The sequence below is a fragment of the Bos grunniens genome, chromosome 4, assembly GCF_055505025.1.
Source record: "Bos grunniens cultivar Pamir isolate PY7600 chromosome 4, Bosgru_T2T1.0, whole genome shotgun sequence".
NCBI lineage: Eukaryota > Metazoa > Chordata > Mammalia > Artiodactyla > Bovidae > Bos > Bos grunniens.
This window is the reverse complement of record NC_141168.1, coordinates 42,739,560-42,762,368: the sequence shown is the minus strand read 5'-3', so window position 1 is coordinate 42,762,368 and position 22,809 is coordinate 42,739,560. Positions and strand designations below refer to the sequence as shown.

Sequence of the window (22,809 nt, the reverse complement as noted above, 5' to 3'; positions counted from 1 at the left end):
GGACTATTTTTAACCAAGAAATCAAACATCTGTACGTGGAAAACTAAGACGCTGGTGAAAAAAACTAAAGAAGACACAAATAAATGGAAGGATAGTCTGCTCATGATCTGGAAGAATTAATATCATTAAATATCTATGCTACCCAAAATGATCTACAGATTCAATGCAATTCCTATCAAAATTTCAAAGGCATTTTTTAAACAGAAAAAACAATCCCAAAATTTGTGTGGAACCACAAAAGACTCCAAAAAGCCAAACCAATCTTGAGAAAGAACAAACCTGGAGGCATCTCCCCAGTTTCAAAATATATTACAAAACTACAGTAATCAAAACAGTATGGTACTGGCATAGAAATAGATACACAGATCAATGGAACAGAACAGAATGCCAAGAAATAAAAACATGCACATATCATCACTTTATTTATGAAGGAGCCAGGAGTACAAAACAGGGCAAGAACAGTCTCTTCTATGAATGGTGTTTGGAAAACTCAATATTCACATGCAAATCATGAATCTTACGCATACACAAAAGTCAACTCAAAATGGATCAAAGACTTGAATGTAAGACCTGAAACCATAAAAGTTCTAAACAGTGGGGGTAAGTTCTTTAAAATCAGTCTTGGCAATGATATTTTTGGATTTGACAACAAAAGCAAAAATAAACAACTGGGACGACATCAAATTAGAAAGCTTCTGCAGAGCTTAGAAAATCATCACAAAATGAAAAGGCAACTATGAAGTGGGAGAAAATAGCTGCAAAATATATCTGATAAGGTATTAGTATCCAAAATATATAAATATCTCATACAACTGAATAGCAAAAAAACAAATCCTCCAATTTTTAAAAAAATTGGCAGAGGAACAATAGACATGCTCACAAAGAAGATGTACAAATGGCCAACAGACCACATGCAAAGGTCTGCAACATCACTAACAGTTGAGGAAATGCAAATCAAAACCACAGTGAGCTAACTCACACCTGTTAAGATGGCTATCATCAAAAAGACAAGAGAAGACAAGTGTTGGCAAGGATGTGGAAGAAAGCGAGCCCTTGTGCACTGCTGATGGGAGCATAAATTGGTGCAGCGACTCTGGAAAACAGTATGAAGGTTCCTCCAAAAATTAAAAGTAGGGCTGCCATATGATCCAGCAATTCCACTCTTGGGTATGCACCCAAAAGAAATGAAAACAGGATCTCAAAGAGATATCTACACTCCCGCGCCTTATTGACAATAGCCAAGATACAGAAACAACCTAAAGTGTCTGTCAAAACATGAATGGATAAAGAAGATGCAGTATATATACAATGGACTATTATTCAGCCATGAGAAAGAAAGACATTCTACATTTGCAACAATGTGGATGAAACTTGGGGCATTATGCTAAGTGAAGCAAGTCACACAGAGAAGGACAGATACCGTATATCACTTATAAGTGAAATCTAAAAAAGCCAAACTCACAGAAACAAAGATTAGAATGGTGGTTACCAGGGACTAGGGGGTGGGGAATAGGGGAGCTGTTGGTCAGAGTATAAACTTCTAGTTAGAAGTTCTGGGGATCTAATGTAACTATAATCATTATAGTTAATAATACTGTATTATATACTTAAAAGTTGCTAAGAGAATAGATCTTAAATGTTCTCACCACAAAAAAGAAATAGTAATTATGTGATGTAGGTGTTAGCTAATGCTCTAACATTGCAAGATATAAGTATATCAAAACACTGCAGACCTCAAACCTACAACATGTTTTATCTCAATTATATCTTGTAAAGCTGGAGAAAATTTAAAAAACTATCTCCTTCACTAAACATCATTTGGAGTGAAGGGGTTATACTGTTTTTACTTTCCTATTACCAGCACCCATTAGTATTCAGTGCACAGGGCAGGTGGAGTGAGTAATACAGTAATCATAAACCTGTCTGCTTCCATAGCAACAAGACCTCAGTGTCTAAAGTCTAATTCTAAGACTTCCTCTTCAAGCAAAATGCATAACACAAAACATTTTGGCCAAACCATATGGTTTTGTGGTTCTAGAATCGTGACCATGAAAGCAACAGAAGCCAGCAAAAGCTTCTAAGCAAGGGAATAGTGTCCCCACATCTATGTGTTGGTTACCTGCCCAATGGGAGCCTGAGGGACGCTCTAGGATTGAGGGGGATCAGCTAAGCAGCTACAGAGAAAGTCCTCAGAAGAGGCAGTGAGGACCCAACACAGGGGAAAAACAGCAAGCACAAAGGAACAGGCCCCAGCAGGGGAGAGGGGTAAGTGGAAGACTTGGTGATTCATTACACAAGAGCATTAAAGGAGATAAAGCAATCAAGGACACAGCCAAGGTTTATATTTGAGTGATGAAATAAATAGGGACACCAGTGGAAATGGGGAACAAAACACAGGCATTAGAAGCACTGCAGTGCAGGGGTGCACACACACGGATCCTGCACTGGTCACAGTGTGCGGGTGGATTAAGGGATATGCACTAGGCAGCTGGAGCTTAGGGAAGGTCTCATGTTGGAGACAAAGATTTGGAAACATGTAAATAATAGCTGAAGCCACAGAGTTACCATCCAGGGTAAATGTGCAGGTCATAAACACATGACAAGAGTAATACTAATCAACTGTGGCGAGCACTTACATAGTAGAAGAAGGGGGAAAGGCTCTAAGATGGGAAAAAAAAAAAGCCACGAAAGCTAAGGAAGAACACAATTTCAAGTGAAGATGGTATAACATCAAGTGTTTAAAAAGCCTAAGAAGCAGAATGAACACTAAAATGAGGAGATCGATTCCTGCAAACAGGGCTGATGACCTCATGGAAGTTTTAGAGGAGCAGGTGGCATCAGATTGAAAAGTGATGGAGTATTGGCAGCTAAACATATGGATGGTTCAGTGAAGTAGAACAAAATTGACTAGAAGGTGAGGAAAGCTGTAAATTCAGAAGAGAAGGGCAGGACAATACTTCAAGAGAGTCCAAGCTGAGGACCAGGAATTTTAGGAGAGAAGTGACTGAATTATTGGAAGATGGATGGAAAAGAATCACTTGAGGTGGGAGGGACTCTCAGAGAGATTAGAAAAGTGAGTAAAACACACAACACAGGTCCTAGGAAAGGAAGGAAGAGGATTAAAGAGCAGAAGTCAAAGTTGTAGGCTTGGAGTTAAGGAATGGACTCTCTTCCTGGAAACAGAGGAAAGGCAGTGAGAGTGTAAAGAGTGGGTGATGCTGAGCAGTGTGCATCTGATGGCCTTTATCTTCTCAGTAAAGGGAGAGAGGTTTGGTATCTAACAAGTGGGAAGTGGGTGACAGCACATGTGACCAAGGATTTCATAAGCTCCTGCCCTCCTGCTGGGGATGTTAAAAGAAGGGGAGGAGAGATTAGGTAAAGAATTACAAAACTACACCAACAGCCCAGCTGAGGATGGAACTCTTCCTTGTGTAATAAGCAGATGGAAGGCTATGCAAATCCTCCCAAGAATGGGCAGGAGGAGGGACAACAGCTTAGATCCCGTGTTTTAAACTGGTAGAATGGATTGCAGAGGAAGAGCAAGAAGAAGAAAAGCATAATATGAGGCACTAGTGAGGGATTAGCTGCAGGAACTACCCCAGAAATGAAGGGAATGTAAGGGAAGTGAAGGCAGGAGATGATGGAGGACCAAGGGGAGACAGGAGGGAAGGTTAAGAGCAGGTTCTGTGAGATCGGGAGAGAGACAAGATGATGATCAGAGCATCACACTTCAGACAGTCCCTTTCGGATCAATTTCCAATTCTAACCAACCCTCTCCAGAACAAACTGAAGACCAGAAACCTCTAAACCAAGGTTTTTTGAAAATGAAAAACAACTTCATTGAGATATAATCCACAGAGACTACATTTCTTAACCATTCAATCATTTGTGGCTATTTCTATTACAATGAAAAATTCACAGTGGAAAACATGTTCGTGCTTTTTGTTGTTCACATTTAATTTTTTTTCTTTAAAAGGATTCCTACAAGTGAAATTACTGAATTAAAGAAATATATAAACACAATGCTCTTGAATTATATTTTAGACTTTTTTAGAAGCCGTCCAGACTTCTCTATAAACTTATTTATGTTTAAAAGTTTATAGAGGGAGAAGTATTGCTTTACAGAATTTTGACATGTTTTCATGTCAAATCTCAACATGAATCAGCCATAGATATACATATATCCCTTCCCTTTTGAAACTCCCTCCCATCTCCCTCCCCATCCCACCCCTCTAGGTTGATACAGATATCTATTTTATACATAGTACTGTATTTATGTCAATCCCAATCTCCCAGTTCAGCCCCCTCCATTCTTTCCCCCTTGGAGTCCATCTGTTTGTTCTTTATGTCTGACAGGATTTCTTAAGGAGAAAAAACTGTCCTTCATGTCCCAAAGCTGTTTTCTCTGCTGTCCCACCTACTTACCCAAATTGAAAGCACGGTATGAATCCCAACAATTATTTCTGAAAGAAGGATTATTAACTTAGACCACATGAACATATAAGAAATTATATTAAATGCCTTTTGTTTTAATATTGTACCAGTTACCTCCTTAAGAAGGCCTCTAATAAGAACATAAGAGAACTTTATTTTCAAAAGAATTTCATTAAAGAATGAAGATGAAAAACACAACATATACATATCCTTGCAAATCTGGGCTATGTCGATAAATACACGAAAAAGTTTTGGAAAATCTTCAGATTTCCAGAGAAGCAGGGCTTACCAGGTTATCACGGATGAGTGGCCTGTATAAAGGAGTGTGGACTAGCAAACAAACTCAGTAAGGAAGACAATACTTACTATTCTAGAACTAAGATCATTTCCGATGGTGTCTCATAGACTTCATGTAAATTAATGACCCACGGATTGTCCTGGGCTAGCTCGAGTACAGCGATTTCATGAACTATTTCCATCCGACAATCTTGGCCTTTTCTTCTTTTTCTCATGAACTTGGCGGCAAATTCTTTTCCAGAATCTTTCTTTATGCATTTCCTCACCACTGCAAATTTCCCTCTAGAATTAAGCAAAACATAGTCACTGTTAAAGCCGACTTTTCAGAGGTGATAAATTTTAATGTAATTTCCAAACAGTCATCAGTGGATTTTTAAATTTAGGTCACATGCAAACACTCAAGTAGCAATATAACTTGGGAAACACCTCTCTATAAATAAAACATAATGGGCAGATCTGCAGGATTCATTCTTCTAAATAGAGGACAACCAAATATTTAAACCAATATTTCTTTACAGCATTTTATATATATATATATATATATATAAATAACTTAATTTTTATACATTTATACATAAAATACTCTGAATCTTAAAAAAAAAGCCATCTGACTTATGGCTGGTTATCAAAATTCCTAAAACAATGGATTTCACTGTCACTAATTGACTCTAAAAAGACCCAATCACCCTCCAAAGTTATTTAAAGGTAGGGACCTCATTTGTATGAACTGCAGCATCAGCTGGAAATGTCTAGCTTTTCTATAAAGACAGATATAACAAGCCTTCTTTGATACCCTCTGCTGCTGCTGCTAAATTGCTTCAGTCCTGTCTGACTCTGTGCCACGTTATTATACTAATAAGTCACACAGGGGATCAGCACAGCATATTGATTATGGAATAAGGTCTGGAATTAGATTTGGGCATGAATCCCAAAGAATGGCTCCATCCACTCACTCAATGCATAAACTTGGGCAATTTAAGCTCTAACTTAAAAAAAAAAATCTCATTTTCTTAATCTATAAAGGAGAACACAAACAGAATCTATTTCACAGGGTTGTTGTGAGAATTAAAGAATACATGTCAACTGCTTAGCATGGTACTTGCCACATACTCAATAAAATATTATGAAGCAAACAAATCACTGAGCTGTAATAATTATCACCCATAAACACCCAATACTCAAGCTGGAAGGCAACTTAGAAATCAAATAGTTTTTTTTTTTTTTTTTAATCTACTGCCAAATGCCAAAGCCAATGTTTTTCTTTCAAACTGTGAGGTAGTCTTTTCCTCTTGTGGGCACACATTATTTTAGTAAGGTTTTCATTACAAGCCTAAACCTGGCTTCAAGAGAAGAGCTGTTGTCCGTATCTTTTGCTGAGCGATACAGAAGGACCAACCTGACAGTCTATCAGGTACTGGACACAGCTGACGTGATCTGTTAATTGCTACTCCCTTTTCCAATTTTCAATCATTCCTCATCCCCTTAGGGTCTTTGCTGGTAAAATGCGTCAACCAAATCTGAAGCAACTGCTCCAAGTATAAGCTCAAAGTGCTTCATGATTATTATTTTGCTGAGGTTGGCCCGATACAAATTAATATGCCTTGTGAAAAAAACTTGACAGGTTTTTCATATTTCATAAATAAAACCTTCTCCTCTTGGATTCTTTCAAGGCAGTGTTTTGATACTATGTTTTGGAAATATACTTTAAAAAATTTCAATGCAAGGCTTTAATTTGCTGTTAAATTTTACTTTCTAGGTTTGGGCCCAGCATTCTAGACTACCAATGCAATTTTGAGGACTGATCCTTCCTTCTTTGCTACTGTTAACCACAAATATGATGTTCATCCCCTCTGAATTTTTGTTACCATCAGCAATAAAAATGTTACATGAAAAATCCTTAGGCACAGCCCTACAGCTGATCAATTAGGTGGCAATCTACCTAACAACACCCTAATTCAGAACAAGGCTCTGCGCTCAACAGGAATGTGAGATGACACACTTCTTCAGGTCACTAGAAAGATTCAACAATAAATTATGCATCACAAGCTAATGCCTCTTTTTATTTAGCCCCACAAAATCATTAGGCTAATAACATCTCCACTGAGTTTTAAAAGGTTCCTAATGATCTTTGGATTTCTTTAAGGAAGAGAAAAAAAATCATTAATCATTTGATTTTTTTTATACCTACATTTCTGAAGTTTCAAAAGAGGAAAAAGAGAAAATCTAATTTGTAAAAAACTGACCAACATATAATTGACAACAAACATGTTGCTATTAAATTAAAATGCCTGGGTTGAACTGCCCTCAAAGAACTCCCACAGCAAACACAGGTATTTACTGTTACCACACCTAACACTCTAGGCAATACAGTCCTGTGTAAAATTATAGTAAAATACTGCTGCTTACATGCCTGTCCTGAAGGTATTGCTATATTTCCAAAGACGCAACAGATGAATGGATCCCTAACCTATAAACTCTGGGAACCCTTGTTATAAAGGAGCCATTGCTCAATTCAGAGGCCAGAAGCAACCAGAGGAGACCCCTATACTTACCCTGGGTCTCCCGCTAGGCATCCACTTCTTTGGGTCCCCACAGTAGTTCACACACCAATCACTAATCTTGACACCACCCTTGTTTTTGAGGAAGCATTCAGCTGTAGGCTTACCCTTTCTCTCCCCATATCATGCGCTATCCTGGGAGTCAGCCAACCTTTCTGTAAAGGGCCAGATAGCAGATACTTTCGGTTTTGCTGGCCAGCTGATTTGATCACTACCATTCAAGTCTGCTGTACAGTCAAAGCAGCTGCAGACAACAGGCCAATGAATAGGCGAGGCAGGGTTTAAAAAAACAAAAAAACAAAACACAACTTTACCAGCACTGAAATGTGAATGTCGCATAGTTTCCATGTCATTAAATGACTCTTCTTTTGACTTTTCAATCATTTAAAAATGTACAGATCATTCTATATAGCCAATGAGCCTCATCAAAACGGGCAGCCAGCAGTGGGTGACCAACTTGAGCTCTAATCCATGCTGAAGAAAGCTCTTCCTCTGATACTGCACGCCACTGAAGCAGACAGCAGGACAGCAGGTCCCAGGACACCGGCCCTGCCTTCATCTCAGGATGACTGGGGCGATGGAGGGGAACCCTTAAAACTACCTTAAAACTTCAGAAGATGAAGCCAGGTTTCCGGGAACTGTTCTTTCTCTAGAGCCACAAGGCAAACAGAAGCGTGAGACTCAGTCTTCAAGGTGCGGGGGTCGAGTGAACACACTAAGAATTAGCCAGTCAGTTTCCCTAAATTCCACACCCTGGAGTGCTCTGGTATGCCTGCTTTACCACAACTTCATGGTCAAAACTGTGATTGTATCTCAACCCTTTAAGTTATTGAGGCCTCTCCAAAGCATGAAATAAATGATGTTTCTCTGACTCTCAGGGTCGTAGTTATATGCAGGGACTTGAGGCTGATGAGGTTCAAAGGACATAAGACATCTGTTGCACGTTTACTTCCTTAGCTGACTTAGCCAAAATTCTCCCTAGATTATCAGGATGTTTCAGTTTCCAGAGCTCTTCACGCATTTCACAAACATCTATAGTTCACTATCACACACTAAACTGAAAACTCTGATTTTCATTAATCATTTGGCAGGGAGTGGGGGTGGCGGGGGGAGATATTAGGAATGAGTAGGTTTCAAAATAACAATGATAACACACTCCAGGGTAGTCAGACAGGAAGGATAAACAAAGATAACAACAGGAAGAGACATTTGAGTCAGAGCCACCAGTCTAAGCTTCCTCAGAACAAGGACTGGGTTTCTACTGATCTCTGTATTACTGGTGCACAACTGGAAAAGCTTAGGAAGGCTCAGTGAACATAGGTAGGTAGATTTAGGTATGACAGGCTAAGTAGCTGGCGCTTTATTTCTCAAGGTAAGAATGGGCACCTATGAGACTTTTACCTTAGTGAAAGTTTTAAAAAGCTAAGATAAATGTTTTAAAAAGCCAATTCTGGGGGTATTGCCAAGTGTTAACTAGAAACTAGGGAAGCCAAGAAAACAGCTCAAAGTAAGGGGTCTGAACTAAAGTAGCAGCAGCAGAGGCTGGGAAGAGAGGAAGTATTTACAAGGCATTCAAGGTCAAGACAGACTGAGCTTTGGCAGAGATGAGGGCAGAAGGGAAAGGCCGAAGAGGACTTGGAGATCTTTGCCCTGCGTCCTGGGTAACGTGGTACCAATCCACTGAGAGGAAAAATCAGAAGAATGGTAACAGATGTGCAGAGGGTGGAGGGAAGGGAGTGTGTGTTAGGCTTCAGATGGGAGAAGTTTGAGGTGCCTTTCTCTGTAAAGAGAATTTTATTTACTAATACATTGATTCCAAATATAACCAGTGTTGGGCTACCACACAAAGATGAACACACATTAGAATACATAAGGCTCGGGCAAAGATAAAAAAAGTGGAGGTGCTGATTTGAGTGTATATAGAGGAAGCAAAATAAAAGTGAGTTCCAAGGTTCTAGGTTTGATTCTAGATTACAGGAAAGGGCTTTGTTTCCACATGTATCCTATTATTTAAGTTCTTCCGACACGTTACAATTTTTTGGCTATGACTGTCTTCCTGGCCCCACTATGAGTTTCAGAGACCTGGCCTCTTCATCTTTGCATCTCCATGTGTAGTGCCTGGCATATGGCAGGTGCTCAAATACAACATCAGATAACACCCTAGATACATACACTGTTCTTGTTATTTTGCTAAATAGAAGTTCTATTTAGCAAACTTAGCCACATAAGGTCTAATATTTTAGCCACATGGGGCTACTTGCTGTTCTCTTTTTCACTGAATTTTTCTGCACTCTGTGCTTGTTTTATTGCCAGTGGCTGGAGTGTCTTGCATTACTACTGCTACTGAAATTCCATCCATTCTTTCAGGCTCAGCTCAAATGTTGTTTTCCCCACAGGATTTTCCCATGTGGCATGTCACTTTGCCCATAAAAGGAGTAGTGACTGATTTGTTAGATTTGGGAACAATTTCCAGAGCCTACCAAAGAGCCTTGTGTGCTCAACATGCCAAGTCCAATATTTGCTTAATAGCACTGGGGTACAGCCTTAGGCGCAAAGAAGTTCTGTTCAAGAATGACCTAGATCAGATCTGTCTTCCTTACCTCTGAAAGAACAAAAACCAAACCATCTGTTGATCCTAAATGTAAAAATCAGCAAGTCCATCAGATAAGTCAGCATGAGTGACAAGAACAGCTAGAGCCAAAAGCCAGACTTGGTTTGAAATTCGGGAAACTTGTTCAACTTTTTTGAGTCTTAAGATTCCTCACCTACAAAATGAGGTTGATGGCACTAACCCTGCAGGGTAGTGAAGACAAAAGAAAATGACATTTCCAAAGTGTCCATTCTCTGCAATCAGTAACAGCAGCTATTTTTATTGTCTGGGGCATTAATTTCAGATCTATGATAATTTATAAAAAAAATCATACAGAACTGAAGAGTTTTGGAGGCAACTTAATTTGAACTTTCTACTTGATGCATAAATTTACTATACAAATTGAGTTCCTCCTTCCTTTCCTGAACAGGCAAACCAATGATTATAGCTACCTAACTTTCTAATGCATTTAGTTCAATAATCGGATTTTATAAAATTTTGTTAGGTTTGTAAAGTGGTGGAAATTCACTAAATCTTTAAGTTTACATATTTTTAAACTTTGATTTTATATTGGAAAGTTTATATATTTAAATTAAGTTTTTACTTTTAACATAAGCTCCAACTTTTCAAAATTAACAGTTGACCTAATGAAGCACATGCCTTGGAGCAGGAGCCATACTTCCTAGCAATGTCTGATGCTGAACCGCAAACATGGCTAGTTGTCTTTATCCATCCAAAAATATCAGATTACCCGAAACTGTAAATATCTTTCAAACTGATGATAAACTGCCAAGAAATCTTAATAGTTTTCCTAAAACAAGGCAAAATTTTTACATGGATAGTCTTATTTAACAAGGATCTTTATTTCTAAAGAAATTATGACTTAAAATTTATGACACATGCTCAAGTAGTTGTAAGGTCCTCAACCTGAAGCCATTACCTACAGACATGAATCTAGGTAAAGGAGATCCACCTTCTAAAACACCTCCACCTGTGCATCCTCTTCAGCTTGTACATCTTCTTATTTTCTGGTAAAAATCCTTCCTTGTTCCCGTTACTCCCAACCGCTTTGAGGAGAATGAGATAGGCTGTCCCTACCCACCATGAGGCCCAGCTGAGACAGGCTGGGATCTGGGACCCTTCACCTGAGTGCCTGCACCTGTACAAACATCTCCCCAAGCAACAGAATACAAAGGAACTATAAGGGACTCAAAAATAACTTCATGCATGCGCAGGTGGGGTCAATTATGAACAAAAAGCTAGGAAAAGGCCACAAACTGACAGCCATTTCTGAGGTGCTGGGAGAAAAAGCAGGCGCCTGCACACCAAGGGGGTGGGCGGACCACTGAAGCCCCCCTCCAGCCAAAACCACCCATCAGGCCCTAACCTTATCCCATCCAAGGGACCAGCCTGCCCCCTTCCCCTCCCAGCCAGGGGCATGAGCAAGGGCATCTGGTTCTTGTTTTCACTCCTGTGCGCTACATACAGCCCAAGTCCCAGACAAGGCTCTCCCGGAATTCTCATCTGGCCTCTTATCAATTTCTATTGATTAGAGAGTCCAGGGACCCAGGTGGGTAACACGACCGGGGAGGGACCACATGAGGCTGAAGCTTGGCAGTGCTTGCTCCAATCTGGAGCCCATTAACATGTCCTCTTACAAAAACGATGGCAAATTGCTTTAGCCGCAAGATAGACTACAGCTTTTTTTTTTTTTGAGAAACATCTGCGGCATAATGGAAGTGATTGCAAGGAGTCCCAGCTCAGCTGTCTCTCATATGACTCAATCTACTGGTATCTTGATTTTCTCATCTGAAAAACAGGACTTCCCAAATCTGCTTGTGATAAGAAGTAAATGAGATACTGTATGTGAAAGCCCCTATAAAATTGTAAAGCCCCCATGTATGAAGTACCCATTTCAACAGAGAACTTGGATTTTGTACCTTTTGTGCTCACAGGAAAATTCAACTATCAGTATATAATAGTATAAAAAACAAGATATTCTTTTGGCTTTAAAAATATCTTTTTTCTTAAGATGAAATTTATGAATATATCAAAAAATGTTGAAGACTAGGCAAATCATTTGATGTGAAATTTAGTATAATTTAAAATTTCTAGAAACATTTTTTTGTTCCTACGCTATCAGTAGAAGCTCCATGGACGTCAACTCTTTGAAAAAATTCTTGGAACCCAAGGTCATGTCTCCTGTACCTCGAATCGTTACTGTGGTTTACATTGGCACATGTCCTGACTCAAAAGAAAGGTAACAAGCCTCAGGAATAACAAGTCAAGTTTCAAGCACTAAAAGAAAATTTTACATCATATATTTACCCACATTTAGGCTGCTATGGACTCTGCTGGAGACATGAAAGAATGTGGTATTTCTTAAAATAATCAACATTACATCCTCTCATTAGTAGGGAATCAATACTGATCATTTAAAATGTCTTCTCCAAACAACCATTTCACTGAAAGCTTTATATTTCTATAAAATAATGGGAATGCCTGCAAAAACTTGATTTCTTTGAACAGTTAGCTCTTCACACCTCTTCAACATTTTCACTAAATGAAAGGCCAGAGAACAAAATGAATAGATCTTTGTTTTTCATACCACATCATTAAAGTATAACATGAGTAATTTTAAAGTTCTACATCAGCATGAGATCAATTCCTTATATCAGAAATGCAACCAGAGTCAACACCTAGGAAAAGAGGCTACTTTTCTTACTACTGAAAGAATTACACAAAAACACACTTCATTCTGTCAAAACTACAACATTCAGGCAAAATTGATAAACCTTAAACAGCAACTGCTTCTAATACAAAACAGAACTTTCACTTCCTGGGACGTCCAAACAGTTCCCTGGGCTTTTGCAATGAGGTTCTCTACTTCTGCAACAGATAGAGACACATTTGGAGGTTGTGCAGATTTTCCTGTTTTTGCGTTTTGGTTACATGTAAAATACGATTCACTTAGCTACTCAACGCATTACAGTTTCTGAGTGCATGCCCTAAGTCAAGCACAGCTTTTATGCTACAGATATGCTGTTAATTTATTTAATTCTCTCAACAACTCTGTGAGGTAATCAGAGATTAGGTAACTCACTCAAGTACATATAAAGTGAAGTAGCTCAGTCGTGTCTGACTCTTTGTGACCCCATGGACTGCAGCCCACCAGGCTCCTCCATCCATGGAATATTCTAGGCAAGAATACTGGAGTGGGTTGCCATTTTCTTCTCCAGGGGATCTTCCTGACACAGGGATAGAACCCAGGTCTCCCTCACTGCGGGTAAAGGCTTTACCGTCTGAGCTACCAGGGAATCCAGTAAGAGCCAAGACTCCATCACAGACTGACTCCTAAGTCCATGTTCTTAACCACTGCGTTACACTTCTCCATGAAGAAAAGGGAACCAAAAAGAAACAAATACATTCATTTTCTTTTTCAGTTTTAGGCTCTTATATCAAGTACCTATCTAATTGCATTGTTCTGTGCTTCAGGAGTTATTGCTTATGTAAAGAAATTCATGTAAGATATGTAAAAGATGTCATGCTGCTGCTAAGTCGCTTCAGTCGTGTCCGACTCTGTGCGACCCCATAGACTGCAGCCCACAAGGCTCCCCCGTCCCTGGGATTCTCCAGGCAAGAACACTGGAGTGGGTTGCCATTTCCTTCTCCAATGCATGAAAAGTGAAAAGTGAAAGTGAAGTCACTCAGTCGTGTCTGACTCTTTGCAACCCCATGGACTGCAGCCCACCAGGCTCCTCCACCCATGGGATTTTCCAGGCGAGAGTACTGGAGTGGCTTCAAGCAAACGAACACAGCTTTATAGACAAACTAATTTTATAATAGAGGTTAAAATTAAAGTTGATTTAACCTCCTTGGTTCCTGGAGGGATTGTCACAACACCTGGTAGTGAGTAAATCAATTGTTTTCCGATTAAGTCATCTATTATGAGTCCACAAGACAGTGCTTGCCACCTGAAGACATTTTCAGTTGTGTAATGTGTTTTCCCTTCTGTGGAATGAAGCCAGACAACCAAACAATGGAGAGTCCTGGTTTTCCTTCCTCAAGAAATCAGTTACTTCAGAATGTCTGGAATTTTCACCAATTAGAATACCTAGATGAGTTAGTAGCTGTCGTCTTTTGTCATAAAGTGCACACAGATCCAGTTAATTGGTGCCTAGCAGAGTGAAGTAAAGCTTGGCCCTGGAAGACGTTTTTCCTTTTCCCATGTGGAATAAATAAGACACTTTTAAGGTCAGTTTCTTTGCCAAAAAACGATTTCTAAAGGTTACTTTAATATTTGTAAGGCGGCTTGTTTTTAACGTTGTAATCACTGTTATAAGACCTTTTTCCAAGACCCTCAAATGAAGGCTGTTGTAACTGTCAGGCCCATTCCCCATTACAACATGGTGAGATTTTGCAACCTTGATAAATGTCTGCAACAGCTGCTAACACTTATCAAATGCTGTGTGCCAGGACCAGTGGTTTGACCTGTACAGCCCCTGCACCTTCTGGACACCCCCATGAGGGAGGTACTGTCACTACACTGACTGATTTTATGGGTGGGAAACGTGAGGCTGGGGAGACTAAGTCACCGTCCAAAGGCGCACAGAGCAAGCAGAGTGGGGATCTGAGCTCGGGTCTGACCTCAAAGCCAGTGCTTCTGACAATTTCTTCAGAAATTGTCTTTTTTCTCTGTTCTTAGAGAAAAAGTCGGTCCCCAGACCTCTACTGTTCCCTCGTCGGTCAGCAGTAAAAAAAAAAAAAAAAAAAAAAAGGCAAGCAAGAGAGAAAAATCCGCCTGCACGGAGATGCTGGTTCAATCCCTGGTCGGGAAGATCCCCTGCAGAAGGCAATGGCAATACCCTACTCCAGTTTTCTTGCCTGGGAAATCTCATGGACAAGAGGAGCCTGGTGGGCTACAGTCCATGGGGTCGCAAAAGAGTCGGACATGACTTTACGACCAAACAACAAAACCTATCACTCTGTGACCCCTCTTCAACGTACAAGACGTAAAGTATCCAAACAGCCTTCACCTTTTGCGATTTTAAAAGCAGACCAAATTCTAAGCACTCCCTACCCCTACAAAACAACAACGAGATGGGGAAGAAAAGCAAGGGCTGAATCACGGCGTAGAAAGAGTCAGACAAGGGCCCAGAGTCCACAAGTGAAACCGATCTGAACTTGAAAAAGCACACGGCCCTAAATATTTCAGAACGCAAACAGCACAAACCCAAGAAATCGCAACTGAAGTCAGCAGAAAGCGGCTGACGGAAACTGGCCCAGGGCTGGTGCGAAAGAAGCTGTCACGCTCGGGGTTCTGCGCTCGTCTGTCACAGCCACAGAGGGAGAAGCAGGAACCCACAGGCAAAACCAAAGCTGACTCCACACCTGTGCTGACTTCAGACTCGCTGCCGCGGGGAAAGGTTCGCAGCGCGGTTCCCACGCCGCCTCGTTAAGTTACCGCACAAGGGACCACAGAGGCTGAGACGCCCGCAGCAGAGAGAGGGAGGGGTCAAGGTTCTGGGGGGAGCCTTTCTCATGGCCGATACCACGGCTTTGGGGGACGCCGCGCGTGGACTCGTGGCCAGGGGGCCCCGCCGCCCTAATCGCCGCCCGCACCCACGTCTGTACCCGGTCCCGGCGCGCTATCTGCCCCCGCGCCGCCAGCCTCCCGCACTTATCTGCGCGCGCCCGCCGGCCTCACCTGCCCAACTCCCGGCCGGGGGTCAGGGTGTAGGCGTCCTGAAAGGGCTCGGTGCGCACGGCGGTGCGGATCTCCGTCAGCAGCCCGCGGGCCTGGGTCGGGGGCGGCGGCAGGCGCGGCGTGCTCAGACCCCGGCCAGCTCGACCCGAGCCGGAGGCGACGGCCGGGGAAGAGCCGCCGCTGCCCGGCTTCTCGAGAGGAATCATGGCGCTCGGGCGTGCTTTTCTTGCCTGCCACCCGGCTCGTTCGGAGCTCCCGGCGGGTAACGGCCCCGCCTCCAGCTGCCTCGAGCCGGCGCGAGGATGCCACCCTCTCTGCCCGGAGCTGCGCACAGACTGCGGCCGGGGGCCTCCAGGCCGCCTGGCCCCGCCCCACGTCCGGCCCCGCCTCTCCCCTGCCCCGCTCTGAGCTCCCGTGGGTTCCTGAGCGCCGAGTGCCTCGCGCGCGCCCTCTGCAGCTGAGGGGGAGAAGGTGCAGCCTGGCGGGGGGCCCGGCGGCCGGCCCCGGGCAATCTGCAGGCAACCCACAGCACCACCCTTCTGACTGGAGGACCGGCTGCGTCAGCCAGTTACGTACCTGCTGAGCATCTGAGTGTTGCAAATCTGAGCTCTACATTAACGAAAATGCGTAGGAGCTACCAGCCAGAGCTTCACGATCCCTTCCCTTGGGCGGGTCAGGAGAGGTGATGAGACTCAGATCAGGGCTGCTGTACAGCACGTGGAAGTTGCCTGGAGCATCTGGTACCTTCCCACACTGAGAGGAGGACGTGAAGGCAAGAGATGGATAAATATTTTTAAACCCGCATACCAGCCCTACAGTCTTCTCTATATTTAACTTTCAAGGTGCTCTCATCCGGTCTTGTGGTTTTAATTACATCCGTATGCTCATGACCACAAAATTTTTATCTCCAGCTTCCAACCATTCTCTGAACTTCAAACTCATACATTGAAGTATACACTTGGCATGACCAGTTGGATGCCAAATTAGCATTTCAAATTCAACGAGCAGAACTCATCTCCTGATCATCCTTCATAAATGCAGTCCCAGCAAGTTTCCCCACCTCAGTAAATGGCATTTCCATCCTTCCAGTTCAGTTCAGTCGCTCAGTCGTGTCCAGTTCTTTGCGACCCCATGAATCGCAGCACGCCAGGCCTCCCTGTCCATCACCAACTCCCGGAGTTCACTCAAACTCACGTTCATCGAGTCGGTGATGCCATCCAGCCATCTCATCCTCTGTCATCCCCTTCTCCTCCTGCCCCCAATCCCTCCCAGCATCAGTCTTTTCCAATGAGTCAACTCTTCGCATGAGGTGGCCAAAGTACTGGAGTTTCAGCTTTAGCATCATTCCTTCCAAAGAACACCCAGGACTGGTCTCCTTTAGGATGGACTGGTTGGATCTCCTTGCAGTCCAAGGGACTCTCAAGAGTCTTCTCCAACACCACAGTTCAAAAGCATCAATTCTTCTGCGCTCAGCTTTCTTCACAGTCCAACTCTCACATACACGACTATTGGAAAAACCATAGCCTTGACTAGATGGACCTTTGTTGGCAAAGTAAGTGGTTCAAGCCAAAAGCCTTGGGGTCAACACTGACTCCTCTCTTTCTCTCATACCCCTCATCCATTTTGTAAGTAAATCCTCTTGGCTTTACCTTCAAAACATATCCAGAATCTGATCACTTGTCTCTATTTCCACATGACCACAACTACCATTCTCTCTTGTCTGGATTATTGTGATAGCTCCCTAACTAGGCTATCTGCTACCATCCCTCTTCCTCCTCAATTCCACATCTCTTATTTTTGAGGCAACTAGAGTGATCTTTTAAAAAATCTAAATTAGATCATGTCATTACTCAGAGTTTTGCTTCTGGCAATGATGAGTTAGTCTATATGTGATCAATACTCTCACTGAGAAAGTTGGGAAAAAATTTTAAATCAGATAGTCCTCTACTTGAAACATCAGAGGGTTTCAAAAGCAGCAAGAACTTGAACCACTGAGATCCTGGCAAGAAGGGCGGCCCAGAATGGCACCCCTCTCCCATGAAGCATTTGATAATTCCAAAGCAATGACTGGAAGGGTGAGAAAATAAGCAGGGCTTTAGGCATCTCATCAGGCTGGAGAGACAAAAAACTGGAGTTTAGGGATCTGCTAAGAAGGAGGAGCTGGTAGACACTCTAGACTTGTAGTTGGCACCCTAAAGTGCTACCTCTTAGGAGTACTGGTAAAGGGAAATAGACAAGCTGTCTCAAGGACTGAAGAACAGCTTCAAAACGCAATAGAAAATCCCCTGTGGAGGAAAACACCATCATCCAAGGTCAACATTATCTCTACAATATTTCATACACAATGTCGGGCACTTAATTTAAAAGGGGGGCACACAAGAAGAATTATCTTAGAAACTGAGAGAAAAAGATAGAAAATAGAAAAAGTAATAAGAAGATGCAGATAATGAATTTTAAAGACACATTTTAAATAATTGTGTTTAATATCTTCAAGAAATTAAATGACAAGATAGAGAATTTCAGCACAGAACTGAGAAATCCAAAGAATAAAATGGGCTTTTTAGAATTGGGGGAAAAACCCACAAATTAAAATACGACTGAATAGATGGGTTTAATAACAGATTTTATGAAGCTTAAGAAAGAGTTAGTGGACCTGATTAGGGATCTTAATAGATAAAAAAAATACGCAAAATGAAACGTGAGAGATAAGAGGAAATAATGTTCAGAAAAGAGACTAAAGCACATAAGGTACTATATGTTAAGATGTTCTAACATACGTATAACTGAAGTATCAGAAAGAGAGGGAAGAGAAAAAAGAAGCAATATTTTAAAATATAGTGGCCAGGAATTCTTCAAACCTAATGAAAGACAACAACTCATAGAATCAAGAAACTTTATAAATATCAAGCAGTGTTTCAAGAAAAGAAAATCATACCTAAGCAGATAACAGTCAACTACTAAGAATTAAAGACAAAAATCTTGAAAAAAATAGAGAAAGGAAATATATATAATATATATATATTATATATTATAGAAAGGATATATATATATAATATATATATAATAGATATATATTATCTGCAAAAGAGCAACAGTAAGATCAAGAGCTTATTCTCAAACAATGGAGAATAACTATCTTCAGATATCTTCAAAATGCTAAAAGAAATTAGCTGCCAATCTAGATTATATACTATCCAGTAAAAATGTTCTTCAAAATTGGAAGTAAAATACAGCCATTTTTATAAAAAACACTAAGATCATCAGCTGACCTACATTAAAGGAAATTTGAAAAGGAGTTCTTTACGTAGCTAGAAAAATAATCCCAGATAAAATTGTGAGAATGTCTGTAGGGATGCAGAAGAATAAAGGGATTAATATGTGGCTAGATATAAATAGGAACTGTATATAACAATAAAAATGATGTCTTCTAAATTTAAATATTTATAGATATAGAATTAAAATATATACGATAATAGCACAAAAGAAGAGAGGGAGTAAATAGCACAAAAAAAGAGATGGAATGAAAATATGCTAAAGTTCTAGCATTGAGTGGGAATTCATGAAAGTACCTGGCTTTAATAAATCAAGAATTAATATTATAATCTCTAGATTAGCAATGAAAATAATAGAAAAAGAATGAAAAACAAATTCATGGCGGGGAGGGAATGGGATAATAAAAAAACTCAAAAGAAGTAAGAACAGAAAGCAAAGGATCATAAAGTAAGAAAAGACAAATAGAAAACACATAGTAAGATGATATGTTTAAACAAACTGAAGTTGTTTTTTTAAAACTGCAGTTACTGCAAACTTGAATGGAATTTGATATACCCTAGATTAAAAGACAAAGGTTGTAGACAGGATATAGTTGTTTGTGCTTCAATAAGACACCTTAACTAGAAAGTTACAGAAAGGTTGAAATTAAAAGGATAGAAAGATTTATGCCATATAAATAGGAGCTAATAGAAAATTGGTGTAGTTATGCATATATTAGACAAAGTAGATTTTTAAGGCAAGAGGCATTACTAGAGATAAAGGGCAACATTTCTTAATGATGAAAGGATCAATCTGTGAGTAAGTTATAAAAATTCTAAATTTGTATGGTCTTAAAAATATAGCATTGAAATATACAAAGCAAAATGACAGAACTAAAAGGAGAAATAAATCAGAACCTGAGATTTTTAACACACTCTATGTGATAGCAATATCTATCTGTGTGATGTGATAGACAAGCACATAAAAAACAAAGAAACATTTTTAGCAGTTTGAACAACACAATGAACAAACAACATAATCGACGTAAATAAAACACTGCAGGCTATACATCCTTTTGGTGCAAGAACATTTATTATGTACTGGATCATGAAGCACATTTCAACAGTTTCGAAGAACTGACGTTCTACAGAGTACTATGTTCTGTGATCATAGTGGAATTAAGCAAGAAACCAAACATCACCTATTGGTTTGGCATACAACGAAGACCACAACTGAAAGCTCTATAAAATCTCAAATGCTTGGAAACCTCATTTATGGTGATAGAAATCAGAAGAGGAGTTGATTTCAGGGTGGAGGAGATTGAAAAGAAGCAAAACAAGATTTTCTGGGGTGATGAAATAACCTAGTTTAACTCTGGCTTGCATGGATATATGCATTATTTAAATTACCCTTTATTTTTTATAAAAACTTCTGTTCTACAGAAATTTTCAAACTGATGGAAAAACATGGCCTCAAAAACATTAAACAAAATTAATTTAAGCGATATATGAAAATATACATCATATCAGAGTAGATTTTATCCCAGGACAATTCAGGGTGCTTCACTCCATGTTCAGATTAGAGGAGGAAAGAAATTCCATTAACTTAATAAATACTGGAAAATATTTTATAATGTTCAATACCCATTCATGGTTAATTTTTTTTTAATTGAGCAACCTCAAATAAAAAAGAATATCCTAAGCTTAATAAGACATGTCTCAAAACTTGCAGGAGCATTATAACTGAAGTCAGGGGTACAATGATGACGCCTGCTCTTGTGACTCCTACTTAATGTTGCAGGAAGACCAGACTGGTTCTTGTTGGAAAGGAAGAGTGAAAATGGTCCAAGGGAAAAGGTAACATTGTTGAATATACACAGTTCAAGGACATTTCTAGACTACCCAGAAGAATCAACTGGAAAATACGAAAATTAAAAATTAGAAAAAGGTGATGAAATATAGTAAAAATAAATACCAGCTTTCATAAATAAAAACAATATAAGGAAGGAGGATATAGGGAATTTTCTACTTGCAATAGAAGGAAAAATAAAACATGCAGAAACAACCCTAACAAAAAAGCATAAAGCATACATTTTACTTTATAGCTATATAGAACACAATTATTCTAGGACACATAAAAGTAGACAAATAGAAATACATAGCATGTTTTTCAATGAAGAGTTTAGATTCTGTAATTCTTTGTTAATCAATCAACATATTTAACAAAATTCTAATAAATCACCAAATGATTTATTTTGGAATTTATTAAAATTGTCCTAAAGCTTATCATGAAGAATTTTCAAATGTGAATAGCTAGGAAAATTTTGGAAAAGACGATTTGTAAGATGAGAATGGTTCTAATAGACACTAAAATATATTATGAAATAAGACAGCTCAGTATAATAGATGCATAGTTTTGAGTTATTCTATATACAAAAATGAAACAGGTCCAAAAATATAAATCATTAATTAAATTGATTATAAAATAAATTACTTAAATATAAAAGGACTACAATCTGGAAATAAATTGTATATAATGATTAACTGATTTCTATAGGAGAAATAATTTCTAAAGCCATGGGAAAAAACCTCAAAGGAAACTATTTGACTACCTAAAAATTCAAATTCTTGCATCTATTTTAAAAATTATATACAAAACAAAAAGGCAGACAAATTGGGAAAAGTTTTACTGGCAAAAAAATGGAACCCCACTAATCAATTTATATTTCTTTGATTTCTAGCAAATTTGAACATTTCATATGAGTTTACTAAATTTATCCACTTAAAACAAAAATTACACCCTAGTATATAAAGAACATATAAACCAATAAGCAATATGGCAACACTATGTTAGAAAGAGATCCAAGAAAATAAAAAGTAATTTTTAAAGGGATAAATACAGCAAACTCATATGAAATGTTCAAATTTGCTAGAAATCAAAAAAATATAAATTAACAATTGGGGCTCAATTTTTGCCAGTAAATTAGCAAAACATTTTAACATAATTCGACATGGAACAACAGACTGGTTCCAAATAGGAAAAGGAGTACGTCAAGGCTGTATATTGTCACCCTGCTTATTTAACTTCTATGCAGAGTACATCATGAGAAATGCTGGGCTGGAAGAAGCACAAACTGGAATCAAGATTGCCTGGAGAAATATCAGTAACCTCAGATATGTAGATGACACCACCCTTATGGCAGAAAGTGAAGAGGAACTAAAAAGCCTCTTGATAAAAGTGAAAGAGGAGAGTGAAAAAGTTGGCTTAAAGCTCAACATTCAGAAAACGAAGATCATGGCATCTGGTCCCATTACTTCATGGGAAATAGATGGGGAAACAGTGGCAGACTTTATATTTTTGGGCTCCAAACTCACTGCAGATGGTGATTGTAGCCATGAAATTAAAAGACGCTTACTCCTTGGAAGGAAAGTTATGACCAACCTAGATAGCATATTCAAAAGCAGAGACATTACTTTGCCAACAAAGGTCCGTCTAGTCAAGGCTATGGTTTTTCCAGTGGTCATGTATGGATGTGAGAGTTGGACTGTGAAGAAAGCTGAGCACAGAAGAATTGATGCTTTTGAACTGTGGTGTTGGAGAAGACTCTTGAGAGTCCCTTGGACTGCAAGGAGATCCAACCAGTCCATTCTGAAGGAGATCAGTCCTGGGTGTTCATTGGAAGGACTGATGCTAAAGCTGAAACTTCAATACTTTGGCCACCTCACGTGAAGAGTTGACTCATTGGAAAAGACCCTGATACTGGGAAAGATTGAAGGCGGGAGGAGAAGGGGAAGACAGAGGATAAGATGGTTGAATGGCATCACTGACTTGATGGACCTGAGTTTAAGCAAGCTCCGGGCGTTGATGATAGGGAAGCCTGACGTGCTACAGTCCATGGGGTTGAAAAGAGTCGGACACGACTGAGTGACTGAACTGAACTGAATAATACTGCACTATTGTCTTGCAGTTCA

General features: G+C 39.9%; 1 protein-coding gene across 2 annotated transcripts in view; it reads right to left on the bottom strand.

Moving 5' to 3' along the window:
* STK17A (serine/threonine kinase 17a) overlaps positions 1-15,918 on the bottom strand; it is a 36,280-nt gene extending 20,362 nt beyond the window's left edge. The window contains exons 1-2 of one of the 2 annotated variants that reach the window (XM_086396050.1): positions 15,587-15,918; positions 4,801-5,013 (exon numbers count right to left, since the gene is read on the bottom strand). In XM_086396050.1, coding sequence (XP_086252176.1) covers positions 4,801-5,013; positions 15,587-15,792 — 419 coding nt within the window. In that variant the 5' untranslated portion in view covers positions 15,793-15,918. Of the gene's footprint in view, positions 1-4,800; positions 5,014-7,283; positions 8,268-15,586 lie in introns of those variants that run through there. The other variant, XM_086396051.1, reaches the window with a different exon arrangement.
* Positions 15,919-22,809: the final 6,891 nt, after the last annotated feature.